Source organism: Fomitopsis serialis, assembly GCF_022376445.1.
Source record: "Fomitopsis serialis strain Sig1Antser10 chromosome Unknown B0H18scaffold_135, whole genome shotgun sequence".
NCBI classification, from domain to species: domain Eukaryota; kingdom Fungi; phylum Basidiomycota; class Agaricomycetes; order Polyporales; family Fomitopsidaceae; genus Fomitopsis; species Fomitopsis serialis.
In genome coordinates, this window is record NW_025955095.1 from 13220 (window position 1) to 38889 (window position 25670).

Below are 25670 nucleotides of genomic sequence, written 5' to 3' on the forward strand. Positions count from 1 at the left end.
TCCAAGTTGAGCCCGAGTGTCGTCTGGCATCGACGCGGTCAGGTGACTCTCGCTGGAGGTTGTCGCCACGCGCGTACATGTCGCGCGAACATTGACACCGTAGAGTCATCCGCGATAGGATATTTACGAAGTACCGATGGCTATGTCCTTCATAGTCCTAGCAGTGTTCGAGGTGTGCAGTGTTCGCAGAATGACGGGTGCAGTGGGCGCTATTAGCCTACCTACGTCTGAGTACAGGAGCTGATGCTGTGCTCCGTAGCGAAGGTAGGCGCCTCTGGTTGACCTTTGCTCAGCGTCGTCCACACAAGTTGACTTACCATGCTGTCATCGGCCCCTTCCCTTCCACTCGACGTGGTCGACGAGGTCTTCCAACACTTAGCTCTGGCATTTGTGCCCCTTGGCGGCGGCAGGGCCGTCAAGGAGGCCACCCTGGTCCGATGCGCATGCGCGTGTCGTGCCTTCCAGGCTCCTGCACTGAGGTCCTTTGGAGAAAGCAAAACATAACGAATGCCTGTGGTGCAATCCTACGGGAGTTCACCTACGCCTGTGTCAAGGGCCCTAGGGATGAAGACGAAGGGGATGGCGACGAGGATGACGAGGATGACGAGGATGGTAACCAAGATTGGCCTCCTGAGGATTTTGACCCGGATGACTGGAAATACACCTACGTGCGTATAACCAGTAGCACGCGATTTATGAGCTGCGCTAATGCATTCGTCGTTGTCCTACCCTGCAGAACTATCTACCCGGACCGATTTCGTCAGAGGAGTGGTCTCGCTTCAAGTACTACGCGCAGTTCATTCGCGTCCTTCAGTACACCATAGACGAGAAACTAGACCCATCTGTTTTCTTCTATCTTCATCAGCACACACAAGGCCAGCCACTCTTCCCAAACCTTCTCAAGGTCGAGTGGGACCATGCCGTGTCGGAACTCGTCTCAGTCATATCGCCGAGCATACGGACTCTTCGGCTTTCGGACAACGACGAAGCCGAGGAGAACAACTGCAGGCCGAACGAGTTGGGGTACCGCATGCGCCGGCATGCGTTCAAGACGGTGCTCCCTGGCATCCTCCGCAGGATGCCAGAGCTACGGAAACTCGAGCTTCGGTCGCTACGTCATGTGGGCTTCTGGGAGCAGTTTGTGGCGCCATCCACAGGTCAGTTCGTCGCGCAGAACATCCAAATCCTTCACATATCGGAAACCCTCCCCGTCCTCTTTCACGGTGCCCTTCCTATCATCTCTACGATCTCGCAGCTTCAAGAACTCAGCATCGACTCTCATCACGACCGGGATGATATAATCGAGCCCCACATATGGGGGAGCGATCTTGAATTCGAAAGCCTGCGTCACCTACGAATTGACGGGCCTATGGGTGCTGTTACGACACTTGTCGACGTGATCAACGCGCCCAAGCTGAGCCTCCTCAAGTTGCGTGGCACATTTTATGCCGAATCTTCGCAGGACGAGGGGCTATTTGGCTCTATCGTGGACACATTGGGCAAACGGAACACGGGATCCTTGCGGACGGTCCAGATTAGAGTGCAAAATCTTGGAAGACGACGCCGCGCGGCCCGTCCTGACCAAGCGATATCCGTGCCATTAAACGATGCCATCAGACCATTACTACTCCTACACGACCTCGAGGAGCTCTGCATCGACGCGTCCGGCATCGCAGACACTAGCATTCTGGAACCTACTGTGCTGGCGGCGTGGCCAGCACTTCAAAAACTATCCCTGGTGCAGCTGATACTCACCCCAGAGACCCTCCAGGCCGTGGTACACAGCCATCCTCGCCTGAAGACACTGGAGGCACTGCACCTGTCGGAGGAATTCCTCAACTTGAAGCTGCCTCCGGTGGTCTCGAGCGCGTCTGGCGGTCCACGTCTTCGTGATGTACCGCGTTCGAACATCACAGAACACGGGCTCGAAGAGTTACACCTCCGCGACCCAAACCAGATACCAGATCCTGTGGACGTCAACAGGATTGCGCATTTCCTGAGCCACCTGTTCCCGCGGCTTTGCCCCGAGCGATCCTACCGGCCTTGGGAGCGTATGTCGTCCGGCGAGTGCTGGATCAAGATAATGAAAGAAGTGGCAAACCTGCAGGCGGAGCTGCAGCTCGGGGCACAGTCGTACGTCATGACCTCGCGTTGCGGTGCGACGCCTCCGTATCCTTTCACTTATAATGTCCTCACCACCAGCGCTCATGCAGGTGCAACTACGAGTCACGGAGGCGGCTGTCGGTGAGGCGAGAAGTCTTCAGAAGATCGTCAAGTGAGTGGCTCCTCCACGTAATGAACTGGTATGTATCTCCGTGTGGTGGGACTCGAGTCATGCAGTGCTAACAGAGTTAATTAGGTCCAGCTCTTTGACTCAAGCCAGGTTGAGTCGCCAATTTGCGACGCGAGGGGTAATGGTAGGTAGCAATGGTAGGTAGCAAGGATGCGATGCTATGTGCTTAATCTAGCTTGTACGTGATCTCGTCCGCCTTCCTCCCAATCGTCCCAACACATCGCCAAAATTACTGTGTGACATCCTCTCTTGTCTTCCTTCGGATCGCCTTCCCGGGACCTCTGTCCTTCCCCGTTGATAGCCCACATCCACCTGAGAAGCCCTTCTCTCTTGAACCCCATCTTTTCCGCGAGTCGTATCGAGGCGATGTTCTCCGAATGCGAAGACCATTGCACGCGCCGCAGACCGAGCCCAGGAGGCGACGCACTCGGAAGATCGAGGCAGTATCGGAGAAGCAAACCCACAGTGTGCGTGGCGACGTGGGTTCGCTGGAATGCAGGGAAGACGATCGCGTAGCCGATTTCTGCTTTTAATTGGTCGGGGGAGGCGCGGAGGAGGCCTATCACACCGGCAAGACTGCCCGGCGTAGAGTCGCTGCTCGTTGTGTCGTCGTCGATGTCTCCTGAAGGTCGTCCTGCTGATCGAGTCTTGTCGATGATAGCGAAGAGCATAAACTCCGGATTCTGTCGGTAGAACTTCTCGAGGTACGCGAGGTTGTCCGCCATGGTAGGGAATGCGACACCGAAGTATCGGAAGAGCTCCCCGGAGACGGGCTCGACAGTGTCCCAGTACGCCCTGCCATGTACGCGAGGAATGAATGGAGTGAGGCGTATGTGTGTGCCTTCAAGCGATGTGGGAGGCAGTGGGAACGCAAAGTTGATGTCGTAAGGAGAGGGTCCATATAGCGTGGTGTCCAGGTCGGTCTCGGCAATAGCAGACGGCGGATTCGCTGGACGAGGAGTGCAGAGGTTCACGAAGGACATTTGGATGATCGTTGTGATTGGGTTATCAACAATGGAGCTTTGTACGACCTTCTACACGGTTGTCATGCGCTTGCCTTTTTGACTCGGGCTGAGTCATGGACATCAGACGCCCTCACCACGACTGTCCGACCAGCAAGTCCAAGAGATCCATAAGGCAGCCGAGGGGTTCATTACAGCAATGTCTTTTACGAATGACCTATCTAAGAAATCGATCGTAGGGCTCACACCCGCAACAGCTACTGGAGATGATAAGTCGATGAGGTCGTGTGTAGAAGTGAGTAGCGCACGTACCGAATTTCCCTTCCAGCAGCTTCGTAATCGGGGCGGAGCGACGAGACCTCAGACCCACACCAAGGTCCAGAGTCGGATGCAATGTGATCCATGATCATGGAGGCTCATCATGGTGATTCGGTCGTCGTCATTGGTCAACGCGTTCGAGTGCATCTTGAGGTCGAGCACCATTGACAATAGCGGCGATGAAACCTATGCAGTGGAACACTGACATGTGAGCGAGCAGATTGAGAGACATAAGCACATACACAGTCGTCGAGTCGCCAATGCAGAAGAGAACTCGGAGGAGGCCCATACATAGCATTAGTAGTTGATACTTGAAGCAACCTGAAGCCGGGATCGCGACTGTGGCGAGGAGGATCAACACGATCAGGTGACTCCGGGCCAATGCGCACAGTGCGGCGTGTTGCCGATATCAAGTCGTTTCTCGTTTCTTGCCAGTGCTAGACTTCACAATCTACAATCCTACAGACGAATCTGCAGCATCAGTCTTCAAAGCTTCACCACTTGCCGGAATCACCCCCTCGGATCTGCTCCCATTCGAGCTAATAGATGCGATATTCCAACTACTCTCTCCGCTCGGCCCCACGTACAGTGACGACTTCCGCGTCGCGCGGACGGCCCTTGCTAGATGTGCGCGGACGTGTCACGCTTACCACAAAATAGCGTTGACTGTCCTCTGGAAGGAACAATATCTCAGCTGCGTTTGCAAGGCAGTCTTGTCGAACTTTGCTATGGGCTGTGTCAAGTGGCCCGAGGAGGAGGTATATTGGGAGGATGCCAGTAGTGAATCGGACGACGATGCAAACGAAGATATGGCTGTAGGCGTGGATCTAAATGAGTATCCCCATGTTTATGTGAGTGGCTAGTGAGTTGACGAGTTTGCCGTTTCTCGCCGTGCTGACCAGCACATGCAGCATTATCTACCAGGTCCCATCTCTCCGGAGGATTGGTCGCGCTTCGTGTACTACGCGAAGTTCATTCAAGTCCTCCGCTATCCAACTGAGGAGACAGTGGACTCCTCTGTATTTCTTTTCCTGCAGCAGCATTCACATGGCAACCCGCTGTTCCCTCGGTTACGTGAACTCATATGGGAACACGCTACCCCGGAGCTGGTGTCGGTCATATCACCGTCCATCCGCATCCTTCACCTCCCTGATGATACCGCTGAAGAGGAGAATGCCTCGCATCAACGCGAGTATGGGTACCGGATGCGGCGGCATGCCTTCAAGCAGCTCATTCCTGCCGTACTTCAGGGTCTTCCTAACCTTGAAGAGCTTTCGCTGCGAGCTCTTGGGCACGAGTTCTTCTGGTTCCCGTTCACGTCGACACCAAACGGCTGCTTCGTCAACCAGAACATCCGCATCCTGCATATAGTCGAGTCATCTCGGACCACCATGAAAGCGGTCCTTGCCGCCGTCTCGACCATTCTGAACCTCAGTGAACTTGACATTGCCGTCTATGATTCCTACGTAGACCAATCGGAAAGTTATACGTTCACGCCATCTACTTTCCCCTTCGCGAGGCTGAGGCGGCTATCGCTCAACGGTCGTACGGCAACGGGGCAGCGCTCGTCGAAGCAATTGCCGCACCAGATCTGGAAGACATAACACTGAGGACCGTGGACGTTTCCCTTCTTCCGGATCGCGAGTATCGAGCCATGGCAGAGACTGCGCTCTCTGCGGTCTTTGACCGGCTGCGTCGCCGAAATGCAACATCTCTGCGGGTGTTCAGCTTGATACTCGATCTCAATGTATCTGTGTTCCCCTGCGGAACCGCTGCGGACATGCCATTTCCCTCGCTCGCTCGCTCGCTGCTCGAGATTCGCCATCTCCATGGAATCACTGTATGCCAGGGCAGCCAGGGTGGCACGTGAATCCTCCTGCCTTGGTAGCGGCTTGGCCAGCACTACGGTCACTCGGCTTGCCAGGCACCGAAGCCTCCCCCGACTTCCTTCAGCTCATCGCGCGCGAATGCCCTCAGCTCGAGAGTCTGGAGGTGAAGCGTCTGCTGAAAGACTTTGTCGACCTCCTCCCACCTGCCTCTCGTGATGAGAGTGCGGGCTCTGACGCACGGCGCACGTCTGCGCTTCGACAGCTACGCACGTCGCTTCCCTGCGCGATATTGGCCGCAGATATCACCAGAGTTGCGCGCTTCCTGGCCGCTCTGTTTCCGCAACTGGAACCTGGGCAGTGTTCGCTGAAATGCTTCCCCGACTGCACTCGTTTTGAAGTCGGAACGTTTTCGACACCGGAGTCTCCTGACGTGCTGAAGGAGGTGTCGCGGTTGCAACAAGCGCGATGGAATGGTACGAGCAACTACTGATTCATTGCTTTGCTGCCGCGCAGTGCGATGATATATTGCTTTGCAGTATGAGATAACAGACATGGGCTCGTGTCTAGGCGTGTTTACACTCGCCGCGCATAGCATTTGGATTCATTCGCAAACAAAACTCATGGATTTACTCAGTATGATCTGTTCGCTCGCCAGTAGTCGCACCTTCAGTTGTCGTTGTCGTTCACGAGCACCACAGATATGTAATGCTCCACCGAGCTCATCTCTGTTATTTCTCGTCTATCCGCATTCTTCGCCTCCGTGAAGACGTCTCAGGAGGTCACAAGGTGCAGGAGTACGGGTATCGCATGCGGCGGCACGCCTTCAAGCAATTGCTGCCCACCGTCCTGTGCGATCTCTCTGAGCTGAAAGAGCTCGAGCTACGGTCCTTGGGACACGAGGCCTTTTGGCATCCGCTCAAGTCGGTGCCTGGCGGCTGTTTCCTCAGCTGTAACATCCACACTCTGCATATCTCCGAGACGCATCGCGCCCTCGTGTGAGCTGCCCTTCCTATCCTTCCGACAATCGAGGAGCTAATGGAGCTCAATGTGACTCGTTGATAGGGAAACTCTGCACGATCCTCAGCTGATCAATGACTGGTGTATGTCGTCTATTCGCCCATTTATGAAGCTGAGACGCTTGGGGCTCGATGGATGGGCGACGGACGTGGCGAACCTCGTCAACGCCATCGTTGCACCCGAGCTGGAGGACATCGAACTAACCTGTAGTCCTGACCCAGGCGACGTCAGGTTAGAGGTGGATGCTCTCAGCGTAACCTTCGACATTCTGCGTCGCAGGAATGTGACCTCCATGCGAATACTTCGTGTCATCTTCTGCGAGTTAGAATCCCAACACATCAATGATCTCGCCTGTTACTAGAAAGACAGAGGTAACGAGATCTGGAACAGGACTACCACGGCTTTCAGATTCAAAGGTACATATATACTTGGTGCGACCTTGCACAGGTAAATTCGAGGTAAGTTACTGCCAGTGACAAACTGAAGCGCGTATCGTTAAACACGATCAGGTGATGCTTGCGACGTTTTCGCCGCTGGGCGCTAGAACTCGCGTCTACGAGTAACGACGCACCTTTCGCCTTACACACGTCACACGACCTTGCCCAAGTCTTTGTTTTTCGAGACAATTTCGAGCTCTCCCTGGGTTTGTGAGTCACTCAGATTATGGAGGATCTCTTTGACACGTGTGTTCCACTCCAGTGTAACTTAAACATGGCATCCTCCAGTCGTTGCTTTCCACCAGAGTTACTGGAGAAAGTATTCCAGTACTTGTCTTCGCACACTCTGATTCGAAACCGCCGCGCTCACAGTGCATTTGACCGGGGTACCCTTGCTGCATGTGCGCGGGTTTGTCGTACGTTCAACGAGCCGGCGGTGAGGGTTCTTTGGAGAGAACACGAACTCGTCGAATTTCTTGATGCTGTCCTGTTGGACACGCAGCTCGGCCATGGCACTGTCAAGGAGCCCGAAGACAACGGCGGCTATCTTGGAGGAGGATTTGACGATGACGATACAAACGAAGATATGGCTATAGTGCACAATCCACGTCTGCACCGGTTCACCTATGTAAGTTCTCTTCTAACTGACTATGGTGCTAAGTACCATCATTCTCATGTCCCAATCTGCAAAGCGATATGTATCAGGACCCATCTGCGCGAAGGATTGGTCGCGCTTCGAGCGCTATGCGCCATTTGTTCGGGTGCTCGAATACTCGAGAGGTCAATGGTCAATCGACCCCACCGTCTTCCTGTTCCTTCAGCGGCACGCGCGAGACATGCCGCTCTTTCCGAACGTTCGGGAGCTTATATGGGAACATGCAACACCTGAGTTGGTGTCAGTAATCTCGCCGTCGATTCGCACCTTGCGCCTACCTGAAGACATCCACGAGGACGAGAATGGCCATCAAGTCCATGAATACGCGTATCGTACGCGGCGACATGCTCTCAAGCAACTCCTTCCCACCATACTACAGGACCTCCCCGACCTCAAAGAGCTCGAGTTACGATTGCTGGGGCACGAAGCCTTTTGGAACGCACTAAAGTCGGGACCCAGTAATTCCTTCCTATGCCAGGGTATCCGCACGCTCGACATAACAGAAACTCCTCGCGCCCTCGCTAGCGCGGCGCTTCCAATCATCTCGACAATCAAAGGGCTGTTCGAGCTCAGGATATCCGTCGCCATCCCGAATGTTGACGAGGACGATTATCATCCTCAGTCAGCCAGCAACTGCGAAATGCCATCCGTTCCCCCGTTCGCGAACCTGAGACTCCTACGTCTCAGTGGCCCACTCATAGGGGTGAGGAACCTTGTCAACGCGATTGTTGCCCCCGAACTCGAGGATGTGGAGCTAGTATGCGAGGGCGACCTAGACAACGACATCGACCTAGACGACGACACCGACTCCCTAGGCAACGACATGCGAAGAGAGACCTCGGATGTGCTCTATGTAATCTTTGACCTACTGCGTCGCCGCAACGCGGTGTCATTACGGAGACTTCACTTCACCCATTTGGATGCAGATGAGCCCCTCCTCTTAGACCCAGTGACAACTGACGCGCAGGTATCTGGTCCCGGGAGTCCATTACTCGGCCTTCATCGCCTCCAAGACGTCATGATCCTCCAGGCCCTTCCGGAGGCCAGTCAGTATTCGAATTCAGACATCATTGGCTTGATAGATGCGTGGCCCGAGCTACAAATGCTCGTCTTGCCTCAAATCGTGGTCTTTCCTGAGACACTGCGATGCATCGCGCGCGCATGCCCCGAGGTTGAAAGTCTCACTGTGGGGCAATTGTCACGAGACTTTGTTGAAAGCCTCCCTCTGTCGACGTCTGAAGCCTCCTCTGGTATTGGCACTGCAGAGTCCAGTAGTGGAAGGCCAGCACTTCGAGCATTCTACGTCAAAGACTACTCCGAGCCAAGGACACCACCAGGATCAGCAGACTCGCCTGCTTCTTCGATTCGCTCTTTCCCCAGCTCGAGGCTGAACACTTTCTGGTGCCGTGCTTGCGTATACCGTCCCCCTGTCGGGAACGAGGGGCATCCATGCCGCAGCGGAGAAATTGAAGGAACTGCAACTCACGCGGCGAAATGGTATGTTGTATTCGCCGATGACTCCAATGACTCGCCGTCGGGCTGACCTATTTTGTTTCGCAGCAAGGCTAATCGATTCGGAGTCTACTACCGACCCCCCCCCCGCTCTGCACGCGCAAGCCTAGTACCCCGTACCGTGTAATATTTCGTAGTATAGACTCCTGCTTGAAATATCGAAGATGATATGTTCTTGTCGGACAGACGTGTACTCACCACGCCCGGATGCAGGCAGGGATGTATCTGCATCCCGAAGGCTCTCTCGCGTTCCAAACGCGTGTAGTAGAGACCTCCGATAAATCTATCCATCGCGACTATGTACATGCTCTCTGTACCTACATTGCACGGGGCCGTCGGGCACACATATCTGCGTGGTCGCTGCACGCAGGTACCGCCGCCGACAGCGCCGCGTTCCCGCCCATGCTACCGTGCTCGATGGAGCCCCCACGCGGCGGCAGACGGCGAGGATGCGGGCCCATGAGGTCACACCTCTTGTGTATACGCCCCACCATCGTCCCAAATCGCAGCACCCGCCTCGCGTCCTGCCCGCGCCGTTCCCAACGATTTCGCGACAGCCCTGCCCAGAGAAAGAGACAGTAGTACCGCGACCAGCGCGACAGCACTCACCTCGCCGCCCCGTCACGACTGGACACCCGCGGCCGGGGACGCTCACGGCTGTGGACGCGCGCGGGAGACGGCCTTGTCGACGAGCGGGCTGGGGGCAAGTGCTGATGGCAGTGTCTGCTGCGAGGAGGGAAACGGCGGCGACAAAGGCGTTCGCTTGCGCACCAGGTCAGGGGTGGTCCTGTGAGTACCGCCAGGCAGCATCTGACGAGTCGGGGAAGGACGTCTGCGCCACCTCGTACGATGCTGCAGCCCGTCCGATCGCACTTCTGACAACCCGGGACGTCTGGGACGCGCTGTGCGTAAGTACCGCGTCGGTCGCTCAGTGTGGCCGTCGTGAGACGTGCAGCCTGGGGCCCCTGCGACTGGAGCCCTACTCCGAAGAGTCGCAGCAGCGGGAGGTGCTGAGCCAAACGAACGTCCGAGGGCCGCCCCACAACTCCGCCAGCACACACAACCGTCCGCGACCTGTGATCACCACATCGCGGAAGCGACGGCGACTGGACGCGCTGACGAGTGCCTCGGCGGGTGGGTACAGATGTGGGGCTGTAGAGGGGCATCGGTGAGTCGCGTTTCTGAGCCGCATCGGACAAGGATGTGCTAACCGTCTTGCCGAAGACGCAGCCGTCCCGTCGCCTCTGTTCGGCCAGGGCGTGTGCGCGAGTGGTCGGACACGGCGTGGAGTCGGTACGCGCGACGGTGAGCGCCTATTGATGTCGGTGCTTGAGCTCGCTGACGACGGGTGTCTCGCCGCAGGTCTTGAACGACTGCGAGAGCCGTTCCACGGACGTGCCTTGTTCCACGGGGAAGACTCGGTTGGGTGCCGCGATGCGAGCAGGTATGGACTCAGCTGCGCCCGTGCGTCGCGTTTGTACGACGACGCGCGCTGCGAGGGACGTACGCGGCCGAGAGACCTCAGCGGGAAGACTGCGTGAGGTGAGGTTTGCGGGAAATTGTAGACAGATAATGACATGGAACGCATCTTCGAGCGCGCCGCCCGCGATGTACCCCGGTTGTGTTCGTTTGTTTCGGGCGAGGCGTGACGAACCGTAACTAAGTGATGTGGCCAGGGGAGTGTGTAGACATGGTGAATTGTCGTACGTAGTGCTGCCGAGACAACGGTTCAGCACAATATCATCTGACCTCGACGGGGAGCAGCACGAACGCGAGACACGTACCATTCGCAGACGCGGTCACCTCGACTTGCGGGCGCGCTCTGTGTCGGGGTGGGCGGAAGTGAGGCATGAGCGCAGCGTCCTTCAGCGAGGGATGTGGGCCAAGTCCAGCGCGACGTGCGGGAGATGTCGTAAGCAACATCTTCTCCGACGTTGCATAGCCCAGCGCGAAAGCTGCGGGTAGCGAGGAGAGCGAGCGGGGAGCGCCCCTGGGCGGGATTGTCGGACGTAGGGATGCCGAAATGACGGTTCATCATCCGGTCTACGCCGTGAGCGCAGACGCGGGGTAGTACGAACGCGAGACACGCACTATCCGAAGACGTGGTCACGTCGACTTGCGGGCGCGCTCCGTGTTTGGGTGAGGCGCGGGCGCGGCGTCGTCCAGCGAGGGCTGTGGGCCAAGTCCACCGCGACGTGCATGAGATGCCGTAGGCAATGTCTTCTCAGACGTTGGATAGCCTGCGTGACGGCTGCGGGTAGCGAGGAGAGCGAGGGGGAGCACGCACCAGGCGGTGTCACGCAGAACGGGAAGCAGCGCACCGTTCCGCGCGAGACAGTGACTGGCAGCGGTATGGGACGTGAAGGCACGCTATCAAGGGCGCGTGCGCAATGAGGCTGCGAGGAGGCGAGTTGGGTGAGGAAGACAAATGGGAGCAATCAGACAAGGAAAGGAAAGACTGACCTCTGAGCCGGAAGACCGCACACAACATGGCGTTCGGGGTGTCGAACGATTCGCCTCGGTGAAGCGCATCAGGCGGCGGGGGCGGGATGTGCAGGCTAAAGGGACGGGGAGAGGCAGAAGGGACGAGAACAGGTAGAGGCAAGGAGAGACAAGGGACGGCCAGAGGGCGGCCAGAGGCGGCGAGGGTGGACGGTGCTGGACGTCGGACAAGACTCACAAGAGAGCATGCACGCTGAGTGTGGCAAGACGCGCGAAACACAATCAGGTGAGGACGGCACGGGCGCTACTGACCGTGTCTCCTCCTCGCTGTCTACACGGACGGCAATACTTGGCACACTGCCAAGAGACTACACCAAGTGATAGCCCTGCAGCGCGTGTCTCGTCCATTGTAACAGCTCTGTAACTTCGTCGCTCACTATCTTCGGCCACGAACCGCACAGACTACAACTTGTTTACACCGCGCGATGCCACCGTCCGCTCCGAGTCGGCTTCCGCTGGAGCTTTTGGGCGTGATACTTGAACAGCTGGCGACACACGCTCATGCTCAGGATCTGGAAGATGGTGACATCAGTCTCGAAGACAGTCGCATTGCGCGTACGGCTCTCGCTAGGTGTGCACGGGCGTCCCGTAGCTTCCACGAGCAAGCGATCAGGATTCTCTGGAGGGAACAGCAGATGGGCCACGCCTGCGACGCTGTCCTGTCGAACTTTGATTTCGGCTCTGTCAAGTGGCCTGAGCAGGACGAAGGCACCTGGGGAGGAGGACCAGAGTCCGATGATGAGGCGAACGATGATATGGCGGTGGGGATCGATCCCTATGACTATCCATTTACCTATGTGAGTCTCGGGTTATGTCTTTTGGTAATATTGCTCTTCTGACCGAACGACGTGCAAAGAAATACGTCTCAGGGCCCATCACCACGGAGGAATGGTCGCGCTTCGAGTACTATGCCCAGTTCGTCCGTGTGCTCCGCTACTTGAACGAGGAGACGATCGACCCCTCTGTCTTCTTTTACCTCCAGCAGCATGCCCGTGGCAAGCCGCTTTTCCTCAATCTGCGCGAGCTCGTATGGGAACACGCCACGCCTGAGGTAGCGTCCGTCATCACGCCGACCATCAGCATCCTTCGTCTCCCTGAAGACCATGGCGAAGAGGAGAACGGCTCTCAGTTGCGCGAGTTTGGGTACCGCATGCGACGACACACGTTCAAACAACTTCTCCCCAGCATCCTCGAGCGTCTTCCAGAACTGGAAGAGCTCGAATTACGGGCATTCGGTCATGAAGCCTTCTGGTTTCCATTCATATCGACACCACATGGTCGCTTCGTCATTCAAACGCTCCGCACTCTCCGTATACGCGAGTCGCGTCGCGCCCTCATGAGAGTGGCTCTCGCAGCGCTGTCCACGATTGAGGGACTCGCCGAGCTCAAGATTGACCTGGATGAAAGAGGTGGTGTACACGATCCTGCGGCGGACCATGACAAGGGCATGCCTCCTGTCCGTGCGTTTGCAAATCTGAAGCACCTACAGATCGAGGGGCGGACGACAGGAGTAGCTGCCGTCTTCGCTGCGATCGCCGCGCCTGGACTAGAGGTCATCGAGCTAACTTGCGGGGGCTGGCAATCGGATCCAGAAAGAGGACGTATCCCCATGGTGGAGAACGCGCTGTCCACGATCTTCGGCCAACTGCGTCGCCGGAACGCAGCGTCCCTGCAAAAGCTCCACCTTGCCCTGCGTCAGTTCGACGAGCCCCTTTTTCTCGGAGACACAGCGCCTGACACGCCACCTCTCAATGTTCTTGCAAGTCCATTGCTCGAGCTCCGTCATCTCCAGGACCTCCAGATACACCAGTACGAGCTGACTGTCGGGTACTCGCGTGTCAATGTCCCTGCCTTAGTGGCGGCTTGGCCCATGTTACGGAGCCTCGCCTTACCGAACGTCCTCATCAACCTCGAATCTCTGCAACTCGTCTCGCGTACGTGCCCTAAGCTCGAAAGCCTGACAGTCAAGACTATCATATGGCACTCGTCCGACATCGCGGGACTGCTAGACAGCAGTCCCTCCGACCTGGGTCCTGTGAACCGGGGCGCGAACAGGTCTGCGCTTCAAGTGCTACGCATTTCCCATCCGTGGACCTTGAAGACCATGGAACCTGATACCATCAGCAGTATTGCACGCCTCCTGGACTTGCTCTATCCCGAGCTCATCCCTGAGCGGTGCTCCGGGAAGAACACCCCTCTTTTCGAAGGTCAGAAAAGCTGGCTCAACATCATGGATGAAGTGGAAAAGTTACAGCTGGCACGACGGAATGGTGTGTAGATCGCTTAGCGTGTTGTCAAACTGTCGAGCTAAGCGCGATATTTTGATCCAGCATGAGTGCTGTTCAGTGCCGCCATGAGTGTTCGTAGGTAGCTCTTTTTCCTACATACTACACCATAGATATGTGCTTACCTTGACAACCCGTAGTGTAGATGCTTCAATGGACGGCAGATTTAACTCTGATGGGGTACATATCCTGCAGGACTTCGTTTTCCTGGTAAAACGCAAGTCACGATGCTGGCGAGCATCAATGCTCCTGACTGAACACTCCATAATTCGGGCCCGCATTCGGCGAAGACAAGTTACATGGGCACTATTGTACGCGTGTGTACAAGGTTCGGGGCGAGTGGGCGGTGCGATACTTGGAGAAGACCTTCCCTCTGGGCTGTACAATATCGCCCTCCGCTAACCCTTGACAATTCCAAGCCAGTGCGATGTCATCCTAAATAGGTTTAAATCGACGATCGGTCGTGGAGATGATCCAATCTTTGTCGGCGCATTTCCCAGTTCGATTGTCGAGCGAAACACCCATGGTTCCTTCTCTGACCTTGTCGCGACAATAGGGCTTCCTCGTGGATGTATGCCATGCCCAAGCCTTCCATGTAGTTTCTGAAACGCGGCTCAATGAGGTTCAAAGTCGCGTCAATACATAGTTTGCGGTCACTCGAGTGTCGCCGAGTCTCAGCAGCTGCAGGTACGTCATCTCTCATGGTACGCGAGCTGTTGCGTGCTAGTTAAGTGCCGGTGGACTGATTATTTGCGGATACTCTCAGGCCGAACGGGTTCGATAGCTCGACGGGAGGCGTACATGATGTTCCCAGCGGTTCGCACGTTGTCGGATGGCGGCGGTCATGGCCGGTTGAAGTGAAGACCTCGCAAGGTTCGCTGGAACGTTGATGTGTGCGTCGTCTGGACGTGGCCGTACACGTCCTCATCTTCCATTTCATAGCAAACTTGACCATCTGGCGTGTGTGTAGACATCGCAGGCGAAGCCTGCGACGGGCTCTTCGATACCTCGCACTCCACGTATGTAGATATCAGGTGTAGAACAAGACTGAACATATCTATTGCTCGAGATGTTATGTATATGTTTTTGTACCTACACGGGACAGTCCAACGCGCGCAGCACACTCGTCTTCCGTCACGGCACCAGTCGCCTACGCTGCGAGAAGTATCACGCCGATACGCAAACAGTGGGGCATGACTAGACCGTCGCCGCGTCCCCGCCCGCCCGAGCACGAACTCCCGACGTGCCGTCGGAGGCTACCGATCTGCAGAGCTGTTCGGGTGCTCCACGCTCCAGACTACCGGTGCCCTAGCTCGCGTCCTGGTTATACCGTCCCGCGTAGCCTCGCCACGCATTCAGTCATTCGACGAGAAGAACAAATCCACAGCAACGTCAGTACCACGCTTGTTGCGGGAGCACTCACCTCCCAGTATGTCCTCGTCCTGAGCATTGGACATCGACCGCAATCCAGGGACGTTGTACGAAGACCGTTTCGAGTGCGCTCCGCTGACAAGGGAGCCCCGTGTGCGCGGTCATCCGGAGGATTCGACATTCAACAGGGGAAGGTGGCCAGAGCTCGGCTGTCAAGGCAGACGCCAGTGGCGCGCATTGGACGCGAGTACCTCCCTCGCCGGCTGATCTATTAGAACGAACTTGTGAGAATATTGGCAAATGGAAGACGTGCGCACTTTTCCTTACGATGCCTCCATTAAATGACTTGTCACGGTCAAGGCGTACTCTTTGAAGCCTGCAGAGGCCATCCCGAGTGCAGAACACGGCTTCGTCGGTAAGGCAACTCCTGGGTCGGTTGGCTTGGGTCGACATTCCGCAAAGTAGGTGGTGAGATGGAGTTTTCGCGTGATTGAATGCGTGTCCCTCCCTCGCCGGTTGGCTAAACGGGACGACCGTGTCAGAGTATCGGTGAATGGAAGGACGTACGCACCCTCTCGCACAAGGCCTCTACCGACTGACCAGAAGCACAGCTCGTCACAACTACTTTTCGTCCAAGGCGTACCACATCCGCCGTCGACCTTGCCTACATGAGAGTTGAAGGAGCCTCGCCAGGCAATCGCGCGTCGTCACCGTCCCCCTGCTCGGTGAGCGTACGCGGGAGCCTCGTTCCACGTAGCACGACGTCCGAGGTAGCCGCGTAACGTCCACCATACAGGATGAATCGCCGAAGACGAACCTTCTCCAATTAACGTGCACGCACTCCCGAACTTGAAGAACGATGCATCTTGCTGCGCCACCGTGTGTGCCCCATCGGTGTCCGTCCGTGCAGCGTGCGTGCGTCTGTGTCTGAAATACCGACAAGAGCTGCCATCCTCGTATTCGCGCGCGGTGCTCGAAAAGGCGACGGCGACTGGGGGCGACTGGCTTCGCGCTGACGAGCACACCGAGCAGGCGAAGCATAAAAGCAAGGGCTGGGGGGGGGGGGGGGGGGGCGACGAGGCATCGGTGAGTCGCGCTCTTCATCGCGTCAGATCATACATAGATGGTGGAGCACTTACCGCGTCTTGCACACGGGCTCGGGTGCGACGTGCACCAACATCGTCGGCGTGAGCAGGCGAGGTCCCGTTCGGCTGACTTTGACCTTGGAGCCTGCTGGTGTCGAAACTTGCTTACCAGGGATCTTCCTGGCCGCCCTGCCTTGCCGGGCTGCGTCGACGGTTGAGGGAAACGAGCGACTGGGCCTGCGACGCGGGCTTGTGCGGGAGAGCACACTTTACGCTTGCGTGTGCGGTCGCTGCGGGTGAGGGGAGACGATGGGGTTGGGCGTCGGTGTCGAATGTGTCACGTTCAGCGACCAATGTCCGCGCCAGACGTTGTAGGCGAGTGCGTATAGGCCCTGCAGACAGCTGCAGGTTGGGAGAGCGTCTGTAAGATCGTACGCGTTCGTCGAGAATCTTCTGCGCAACACCATCTGGCGTGTGTTTCCAAGTGACTGAAGTTGGGCGCACCTGTGGTGATGGGTTCCTATGTGTACTACGAGGCACGGAGAGCGCTTGCGACGTATGTGGTAGTCTGTAGCATCGTCTGGGGGGCTGTCCGTTGTGTGCTGTCAATTGGGCCGTACGTGGTTGTCCCGCATGCGATGCCGGACGTACCGCGAGCCGCGCGGAACGCCGGATGTCTGAAAAAACGTCTCAGGATGAGAGGCGAGCGTGCAGCGCAGCATGACGCGCGGAGTGGGGTTGCTTCTGGGGTTTGAGGCGGGGAGCGAGGATCGCACAGAACACGACAGAGAGCATCGCGCTGCGCCAGGCATCACTCCCAACGAGTCAGAGAGCACGACAAAATTTGATACCGCTTTGGAAGGGTACGAATGGCGGAATGAGGACGGCGGAGGGCTGAGAGGAGTGGGACGTTAGGAGACATGATTTCTCGATAGATGCGCGCGGTGGAAGGAACAAAAGGAAAACGGACCTCTGTGAACCAAAGAATCTGTAGAAAGCCTGGCGTTGGGAGGACTGGTAAACGTTTCTCGGCTGCGCACATTGGCCCATGGGCACCGGGGGGCAGGACGGGGGTAGACTGCCAGTGAAGGAACGGGAGAAGAAGAGAGACAGCGAACGACAAGGGGCACGCATACGGCAGGGAAGGGACAGCATAGCAGCGGCCGGGCGAGAACAGAGCGAGGACAGGCAGACAGAGGTCGTCGAGCGGTCGAGTGTTGGAATTGAGACGACACGGCAGCCAATGAGACGCGATAGAGGTGGCGAATGGCCACTCGCGGGATATGTAGGCGCAGATACGCTCTGAGAGAACATCCATAGAGGTACGTACCGTAGTCGAAGCAACGCGCGAGGACGAGGAGGGGTAGTCTCCCGTAGGCAGACCCTAAACACGACCTTGTTGAGTGGGGAGGGCGGTCGTATGAGGAGGGGGAACGCGTAACGGAAACACGATCATGTGATGGTCACGATGCTGCGTGCAGCGTTGCCCTAGCGGTCTTCAAGCTAGCTTCAAAGCTTCAACGACCAGCTTGGCAGTACCTGCGACGTCTCACTGTCCATATATAACTCTGCATTCTCGCATGTCAATAAGCCCACAAACTCTGTTCATGAGTCATTGAAGTCCGCTCACCGTGACTACCGCTACCTCCAATGCGACTCGAAGAGACCACGGTGAGTACTTCAATCATCAATTTGCTTCAGCTTCCTCTGAAACATTCCTGGAATGATACTCAGGTGCTGTAAACCGCTGGATTACGCGTTACGAGTACGATATGCCTCAGCCCCAAGCCTGCAGGATTCCCCTCGAGCTGGTGGATGAAATATTTCAAAAGCTACCACCCCAAACACGCCATCTTTTCAAACACCACAAAATTAACAAAGACGAAGCTCATTGGAATCGTGTTGCTCTGGCAAGATGTGCACACGTGTGTCGCGCGTTCCACGAATCGGCCGTAAGGGTTCTTTGGAAAGATTTGGAATTGGGTGCCTTTCTCGAAGCCGTCTTACGGAGCCTCGATTATGGCGCCGTCAAGTGGCCTGAGAGGCACCAGGACGACTGGGGAGGGGGAGATGCCTCGGACGATGAGGATAATGAAGACGTAGCTGTGGGCGTTGAGCCGGAAAGGTATTTGTACAGCTATGTGAGCTCTGAACCAGTGGATCGCGATGCTCTGACTGACTGATATACAAGAAATACTTACCTGGGCCTATCTCTGCTGAAGAATGGGCACGATTCACGCACTATGCCGCCTTTGTCCGCATCCTCCGCTATGCCCCATTTGTGGAGAGCATCGACCCGACTCTTTTCTTTTTCCTGCAGCAGCATGCGCAGGGGACGCCGCTATTTCCGAACTTGCACGAGCTTGTATGGAGTAACGCGACGCCCGAGGTCTTGGCAGTAATTTCACCATCCATTCGCCTACTGGACCTTACAGAAAGCAACGACGACGACTACACCTATGCCGAGATGCGCGAATTCTCGTATCGCGCGCGGCGACACGCCTTGAAGGCACTCCTGCCGACCATTCTACGAGGTGCCCCGAACCTTGAAGAACTCCGGCTACGAACGATGGGACACGAGGTCTTCTGGTTTCCCCTCCAACCAGCACCCGGAGACTGGTTCTTCAATAGAAACATCCGAGTCCTCCACATCTCCGAGTCGTGTCGTGCCGTCATGCGAGCCGCCCTTACTGTCATCTCTACAATGAAGGAACTCCTCGAGCTCGGGATCCGCCTCGTCGAATCGGGTCCTACGTACGATCTCGAGGATGACGACCTTTCGGACGTGCGAACATTCGAGAATCTGAAACACCTAGAAATCTGGGGAGAAGCGACTGGGGTGGCAACCCTCGTCGACGCGATTGTTGCACCGAACCTGGAGGATGTGGAAATTATAATCTTCACAGGGCCAGAGGACAGTGATCCCTCCATGGTGGAGGCTGAGCTGTCCACGATCTTCAAAACCCTGCCCCTCCGGAATGCGGCAACTCTGCGGAGACTGCGTCTCAGCATATGGTGCCTCTGCGCACCCCTGTTCCCCAGCGAAGTGTCAACCGATCCGTCCTTCTCCACCGTCGCGCGTCCACTGCTCGAGCTTCGCCGTCTCCAGGATGTCTGTATTGATCAACGTGTCAGGCGCGGAGCTTTAAACGTGAGCGCCTCTGCCTTGGCAGCAGCGTGGCCTGCGCTGCGTGCCCTCGCCTTGCCAGAAGTCATCGTCTCCCCCAATGCGCTTCGAGCCATCGCACGGACATGTCCTCGGCTGGAGCAGCTGAAGGTGAAGGCCCTATCACCCGAGTTCCACTACAACCCTTCCCGGTTGGTCGTAGACGACTCATCTCAACCCACCATCACTGCAGACTCCCACTCGGACTTAGAGAGACCTGCGCTTCGAGAGTTGTGCGTCGATATACCCCTTAAGGCCGGGTTTCCTGACACGCCCGGCAACATCATCCGCTTCCTGAACACGCTGTTCCCGCAGCTTGTCATTCGACGGCCTGAAGATTTGGTAAAATATGATCCAACGGGCCGAGGCGGATGAACTGCTTGGAAAAGCAAGCAATGGGAATGGACGAGGCACCGTGGACTTGGGCACATGGTGAGCACTTCGAAAGCGGTCAAGTTCATTATCGAAGGTCAGCTGAGAGGACACTTTCATATAGGATGGACAGGTCGTGTAGCGTGCTAGTGTCCGAGGCGTTGCGCTAGTACGTCAACGCAGTCGGTAAATGATATTGTGGTGACTTCTTTGTCGGGCGGCCAAGTACTAGCACGTATCTACACCAGTTGCTTAGTATGGTGCTTCCGATGCTGTCAAGACCGCGGGCAATGTGAGTAGAATCCGTGTACAAGGCTGAACAGTTTGCAACTCGCCAGGTGAGGCACAGAATCAAAATAATGCATGCAGCTGGCACACTCCCGGGCCGATTGTCGCAGCACATCTTGAGCATTGCAGCGACACCGGCAATAACGCGATCAGGTGACCGTGTTGTGCGACGGTGCACAAGAGTCAGACGCGCCATACTCAGCACCGTGGACTCCTGCAATTAGCGAGGTCCACACTCAGAGTCATTGATGCTGTTAACGGTTTTCTTAGATCTATCGCTAGTCGTGTATTTGTTGTGAGTAGTTTTCGCAAGGTCACCGTCTGCCTCGTACGTAAATTGAACCACGTGCTCGTTCAAATTGTAGCGGTCAACTTGAACTTCACCAGTAGCGCACCTCCCCAGCTTGCATCTATCGACGACACAACATGGCACTAAACGTAGCTGCTCCGACTCTTCCTCTCGATGTTGTATCCGAGATATTTCACCTGCTATCTCCCTACAAATCTGCTTCAGCCTCCAGCCTCGACGAGGACTTGCTCATAGCTATCACCCGGGCTGCAGCCCTTGCTAGATGTGCCCAAGCATGCCGTGCTTTTCAGACGCCAGCGCTGGAGGTTCTGTGGAAAGAACAGTATCTGACCGATGTGTATCGCCTCCTGCTGAGATTTACCAAGGCCAGGGGCCACAAGGATGGAGAAAGCATGGGCAGTGGTGGCGATGCTAAGGCTGACAATAGTCGGCGCGGAGGTATTGCCTCGGACAATAACCAGGGCTCCAACTCTACTTACGTGAGTCTGCAGTCACCTTTGACGGTAGTGATGCAACTTACAGAGCGACGTGCGCAGCACTATCTACCAGGTCCCATCTCGTCAGAGGAGTGGTCGCGGTTCCAGTACTACGCGCGGTTCATCCACATTATCTATTACACGCGTGAAGAGAAGCTCTATTCAAGCACTTCCTTCCATCTCCACCAGCACACGCGCGGCCAGCCGCTCTTTCCTAATCTACGCAAAGTCGTATGGTGCCACGCTATCCCTGACCTTGCCTCTGTCATTTCGCCAACCATTCGCGTCCTCTTATTTCCGGAGGAGGAGGACACTCAGCGAGAAGAGGTGCTTGATTATCGCACGCAACACCCCGAGTTCAAGGCGCAGCTCCCTGACGTCCTTCGCAGTCTTCCAGACTTGCATACACTGAAGCTACGGCGTCTCGGGCATGAGGGCTTCTGGCATACATTCGCGCCAGGTCCGGAATTCCAGTTCGTCGCTCAAAATATTTCCGTGCTGCATATATCGGAGCCGTATAGCGCTTTGATGAAAGGTGCCCTTGCGGCTGTGTCGACGATTCAGGCACTTACCGAGCTGAGGATTGAAGTCGTGCTCTCGAGCCGTTCGGGTGACAACGGGACGCTTGAAGGCTGGGACAAGACGCGTATCCGCACATTTGCAAGACTACGGCGCTTGCAGATTGAGGCGAACATGGGACAGTCTGCAGTCATCCTCGACGCTATCGTCGCACCCAATCTCAAGGATGTCGAAGTGAAGCGTGATCCCGAGAGTGATCCTTGCCAATACCCCTTTTCGCTCCCGGAAGCCTTGGAGCCTCTGTGTAACCGGAACGCGTCGTCTCTGCGGAAGGTGTACCTCGGCTTGCAATACTTTTACGTACCCAAGTGGTATCCGGATCGGGGAATCCCACCGGAGACGGAACCGATCTTCCTCACTCTGACGAAGCCGTTGCTCCAGCTTCATCAGCTCCGGGAGCTCAATATCTACATCTACCCTGGCGAACACCGTGGTCCCATAGACGTACCTCTGCCTTCTATGTTGGCGGCGTGGCCAATGCTGGAGACCCTCATCGTGGAAGTGGCCATCTTCACACCCGACGCGCTTCGGGCGGTCGTGCACGCTTGCCCTCAGCTGAAGTGTCTGATTGGCAAGTGCCTGTCGGATGACTTCCTGAAGCTGCCGGCGGCGTCTGACCAGCTCGGCGGTTCCCGTCGCGCAGTGTCCGAGTCTACAGGACATGGGCTTCGTCAGTTACGCCTCTTCAACGCCACCAAAGTAGATGATCCTGCGGACATCACGAAGATCGCATACTTCCTGGACGAGCTCTTCCCTCGACTTCGCCTCGAGCTGTGTGTGACTCAGGACACCTACGTATTCAGGAATCAGGAAAATTGGATACCCGTTCTGCTGGAGGTGGTGAGGATTTCAAGTCGTACGTGATGCTAGTATTCTTGATCTGTGCCTCCTGCTCTTCGTAGTTTGCTCAAAGCGGACACGGTGCCGTATTCGTAAAAGGATAGTAATGGTCTACCATTCACGTCGTCTCCGTTTTTTGACACGGGTGCTGTGTACTGTACGACAGCTTCCCAGTCGATAGTCGATAGCACGTTCATGGAGTGTGTACCGTTCTGCCTGTTCTTATTCACGGAGGTTGCTACACACATATGACCCACATATCCATGCATACTTGTCGTAGGGAGACGGATGGGCACAGTACACGAGTAGGTGAGGATAAGTAATAACTTGAGGTCCTCCGGCCGATCGAGCACAGCGGCGCTAAGTACCGATTGCTAGTACCGACCATGTTTTCCTAACTTACGACTGATACGGCGAGGAGACAATATTCGACCCATCTGTTTTCTTCTTCTTTCAGCAGCACGCCTGTGGAAGGCCGCTCTTCCCGAGTCTGCGTGAGTTCATATGGGAGTACGCCACGCCCGAGTCATCATATGTATAGTGTCCGTCATCGCGCCGACCATCCACATTCTCCACCTCCCTGAAGCTTTGAAGGCCATGGCGAAGAGGAGAACGGTTTGGGTACCGCATGCGACGACACGTGTTCAAACAACTTCTCCGTAGTCATTAGTGCTCACGCGCACGAGTATCTTCCAGAGCTCAAAATACGACCGCTTGGCCCGGGGTACGAGGACCGCTTCACGGTCATCCAGAACACTGGCATCCGCAGGCTGTAGCTTTTGTCAATACAATACATTCAATGTACTCGATAGACGATGCACCGTTATCCATATACTTATGAAGCCCTCCCCGGCCATGACCGCAGAATGAGCTCTGCATTCGACATAAGTACTTAATCAGCGTCGTCGATCGCAGTATATACCTCTGATTAAGTTGCGCAAAGCTTGACAGGAGGGACACTGAAGGTAGAAGAAACGATAGTTACGTTCCGAGAGGGTGGTTGAACGTTGCAGTGACTTGCAAAGAAGATGGTACACTGGTGAACGACATCCTCCACGCGACACGAATACGGTCAGGTGACCGTAACTTTCACGGTGCCACGACGTCGTCGAGACTCGAGACCAGACTCATCGTGTTGGCTTTGCCAGGCTTTCTGGCAGCTATACTTATCCTCTTCAATATCCGCGACCTCAGCTTCAAGAACAGACTCAGTGCACTGCCCAGTGTTCTGCTTGCGTTCAAGTAGCGCAGCCCTTGCCTGCCAGCGTACGAGGGCGTACACCGTTTCAGCGCCGCATGTCTCCTTATACATGCAGGATTCCGCTCGAGCTAGTGGACGAAATATGCGGACAACTTTCAAGTTCATCACAAACGGAAGTCCAACTTTACTACCCCGAACGAGATCGCCCTGCGAGAACTGCTCTGGCAAGGTGCGCACGGGTGTGTCGCGCGTTCCACACGTCAGCTGTGAGGGTTCTGTGGAGACGGCAGGAACTGAACACTATGTGTGAGGCTGTCTTACGAGACTTCAGTCTCGGCTCCGTCAAGTGGCCTACGAATGAAGAAGAATCTATGGGAGGCTATGGATCGGACGACGAGGTTAACGAGGATATGGCCGTAGGCATTGATCCATATACCTACAGATATAACTACGTGAGTGATGTGGAAGCAGACTGTGATGATATATGGTCTGAAAGTGTCCCAGAAATACGTCCCAGGCCCCATTTCTGTGGAGGAATGGACTCGATTCCAGCACTATGCGCCTTTCGTTCGCGTCCTCTGCTACGGAATAAACGACACAATAGAACCTTCCATCTTCCTTTTCCTTCAGCAGCACGCTCATGGCCAACCGCTCTTCTCAAATGTGCACGAGCTCATATGGGAGCATGCCACACCCGAGATACTATCAGTGACTTCCCCGTCAATTCGTGTCCTGCGCCTTCCCGAAGACGTGCATAGAATGGAGAACGGTCGACAGACGTACGAATACGGGTACCGCGTGCGGCGACACGCTTTCAAGCAAATGCTTCCTGCTGTGCTGCAGGCCCTCCCCAGCCTCGAAGAGCTCGAACTCCGAAAGTTGGCGCACGAAGCATTCTGGTATCCGTTCTGGCAGTCGGTGCCTAGCGGCCGTTTCGTCAGCCAGACAATCCGGACTCTCTGCATCTCTGAATCTCGCCGAGTCCTCAGGGCCGCCCTGGCTGCAATCTCGACCATCCATGGGCGCTAATTACGCTCGAGATCAATATGGTCGAACGCGGGGGTATGCCTTGGGTATGCCTCAGGCGGGAAATGTCATGGACGTTCCGCCCATTCGTTCCTCGGAGAATCTGAAGCGTCTCTTCCTCAAAGGGTGGACGACGGGGGCGGCGGCGGTCACCGACGCGATAGTTGCGCCTGGACTGGAGGACGTGGAGATATGGTATAAAGGGTTTCTGGAGGAAGGAGGTAACGATGTATTGGCGGTCGCGCTCCACGCGACCTTCGACACGCTGCGTCGCCGAAATGCTGGGTCTCTACAGAAGCTTAGTCTAGTCGACATCAGGTTCTCTCAACCTCTGTTTACCGGCAGGACGACAACTGCTACGCTGTTCCACCCGGTTGCTGGTCCGCTGCTCGCACTTCAACATCTCCAAGACGTCGCGATCGAGGAAGACACCTTTGATATCAATGTCCCTGGCTTGGTAGCAGCATGGCCCACAGTGCGGTCTCTCGACTTGCCATGTCAATATCTTACATTCGACTCGCTGCGTGAAATCGCGCGTACATGTCCTCAGCTCGAGTGTCTGAAAGTGTGGGCTCTAGAGGACGGGGAGGGCACTCTAGATGACCTACGCTCCCAGGCCGCTCAGCAGCGCACTTCAAGTTGTTCCGACACGGACAGTGCTCCGGATTCGGAGGCGACAGGGTGTGCGCTTCGAGAGTTGCACGTCGACGGATCGCTCTACATCGAGCACCGGTCTGACATCAATATCATCGCTCGCTTTCTGGACTCGCTTTTCCCTCAACTTGACGTTGGGCGCTCTTCGCAGCCCGTCGTCTTTGATGGGGACGACCCGGAGGACGGCGCTGCAATCATGAAGGAAGTGACGAGGTTGCAACACGCACGACAGAACCAAGTGTAGGGCTCGTCTGGCCATGGTGGCTGGTTCGCGAGATGGGCACGAGCCCAAGGGGATCCGCCACTGTACCAAGACGTACATTTGCGTCTATGAAAGCATAAGTACCTGACGTAGAATCATTATATGACTGATTTGACGACCTACCTGTCGGGTAGATCCTTACATCATCGGTCAGTGTACTTAGCAGCGCTAGCATGCATGTCGGACACTTGTCCAGGTCCTCCTCATCTCAACACACTCGGACGAGAGGT

The 25670-nt window shown here is 56.0% G+C and overlaps 9 protein-coding genes across 9 annotated transcripts; 8 read left to right on the forward strand and 1 right to left on the reverse strand.

The window, feature by feature from the left end:
* Positions 1 to 318: 318 nt before the first annotated feature.
* On the forward strand, positions 319 to 2279 carry B0H18DRAFT_959281 (uncharacterized protein; the record flags this gene model as incomplete). The annotated part of the gene is made up of 4 exons (XM_048042799.1): positions 319 to 432; positions 555 to 668; positions 737 to 2156; positions 2203 to 2279. 4 exons carry the CDS (start codon positions 319 to 321, stop codon positions 2277 to 2279), a joined length of 1725 nt encoding a protein of 574 aa, XP_047887181.1.
* Positions 2280 to 3399: 1120 nt separating this feature from the next.
* Positions 3400 to 3887, reverse strand: B0H18DRAFT_1041253 (uncharacterized protein). The gene is made up of 2 exons (XM_048030577.1): positions 3568 to 3887; positions 3400 to 3512 (listed from the first exon to the last, which is right to left on the reverse strand). The coding sequence occupies exon 1, from the start codon at positions 3869 to 3871 to the stop codon at positions 3695 to 3697; it is 177 nt and encodes a 58-aa protein (XP_047887182.1). The 5' UTR covers positions 3872 to 3887; the 3' UTR covers positions 3400 to 3512; positions 3568 to 3694.
* Positions 3888 to 4103: 216 nt separating this feature from the next.
* On the forward strand, positions 4104 to 6118 carry B0H18DRAFT_1215471 (uncharacterized protein). The gene is made up of 5 exons (XM_048036636.1): positions 4104 to 4424; positions 4485 to 5039; positions 5093 to 5432; positions 5498 to 5875; positions 5939 to 6118. Exons 1-5 carry the CDS (start codon positions 4302 to 4304, stop codon positions 5941 to 5943), a joined length of 1401 nt encoding a protein of 466 aa, XP_047887183.1. The 5' UTR covers positions 4104 to 4301; the 3' UTR covers positions 5944 to 6118.
* On the forward strand, positions 6108 to 7062 carry B0H18DRAFT_1215472 (uncharacterized protein; the record flags this gene model as incomplete). Its single annotated transcript, XM_048036637.1, has 3 exons — positions 6108 to 6397; positions 6465 to 6877; positions 6929 to 7062. The coding sequence occupies 2 exons, from the start codon at positions 6108 to 6110 to the stop codon at positions 6778 to 6780; spliced, it is 606 nt and encodes a 201-aa protein (XP_047887184.1). The 3' UTR covers positions 6781 to 6877; positions 6929 to 7062.
* Positions 7063 to 7530: 468 nt separating this feature from the next.
* B0H18DRAFT_1215473 (uncharacterized protein) lies at positions 7531 to 9175 on the forward strand (the record flags this gene model as incomplete). Its single annotated transcript, XM_048036638.1, has 2 exons — positions 7531 to 9008; positions 9072 to 9175. The coding sequence occupies 2 exons, from the start codon at positions 7531 to 7533 to the stop codon at positions 9148 to 9150; spliced, it is 1557 nt and encodes a 518-aa protein (XP_047887185.1). The 3' UTR covers positions 9151 to 9175.
* A 2624-nt stretch (positions 9176 to 11799) lies between these two features.
* On the forward strand, positions 11800 to 14017 carry B0H18DRAFT_1215474 (uncharacterized protein). Its single transcript, XM_048036639.1, has 2 exons — positions 11800 to 12322; positions 12382 to 14017. The coding sequence occupies exons 1-2, from the start codon at positions 11951 to 11953 to the stop codon at positions 13801 to 13803; spliced, it is 1794 nt and encodes a 597-aa protein (XP_047887186.1). The 5' UTR covers positions 11800 to 11950; the 3' UTR covers positions 13804 to 14017.
* A 4021-nt stretch (positions 14018 to 18038) lies between these two features.
* Positions 18039 to 20112, forward strand: B0H18DRAFT_1215475 (uncharacterized protein; the record flags this gene model as incomplete). Its single annotated transcript, XM_048036640.1, has 3 exons — positions 18039 to 18407; positions 18458 to 19864; positions 19929 to 20112. 2 exons carry the CDS (start codon positions 18039 to 18041, stop codon positions 19805 to 19807), a joined length of 1719 nt encoding a protein of 572 aa, XP_047887187.1. The 3' UTR covers positions 19808 to 19864; positions 19929 to 20112.
* Positions 20113 to 21196: 1084 nt separating this feature from the next.
* B0H18DRAFT_1041273 (uncharacterized protein) lies at positions 21197 to 22321 on the forward strand (the record flags this gene model as incomplete). Its single annotated transcript, XM_048030578.1, has 1 exon — positions 21197 to 22321. A coding segment is annotated over one exon (1125 nt), but the record flags the coding sequence as incomplete, so codon positions are not given.
* Positions 22322 to 23800: 1479 nt separating this feature from the next.
* B0H18DRAFT_1107947 (uncharacterized protein) lies at positions 23801 to 25505 on the forward strand (the record flags this gene model as incomplete). The annotated part of the gene is made up of 4 exons (XM_048032734.1): positions 23801 to 23950; positions 24132 to 24434; positions 24488 to 24571; positions 24625 to 25505. The coding sequence occupies 4 exons, from the start codon at positions 23801 to 23803 to the stop codon at positions 25420 to 25422; spliced, it is 1335 nt and encodes a 444-aa protein (XP_047887189.1). The 3' UTR covers positions 25423 to 25505.
* Between the last annotated feature and the right edge of the window lie 165 nt (positions 25506 to 25670).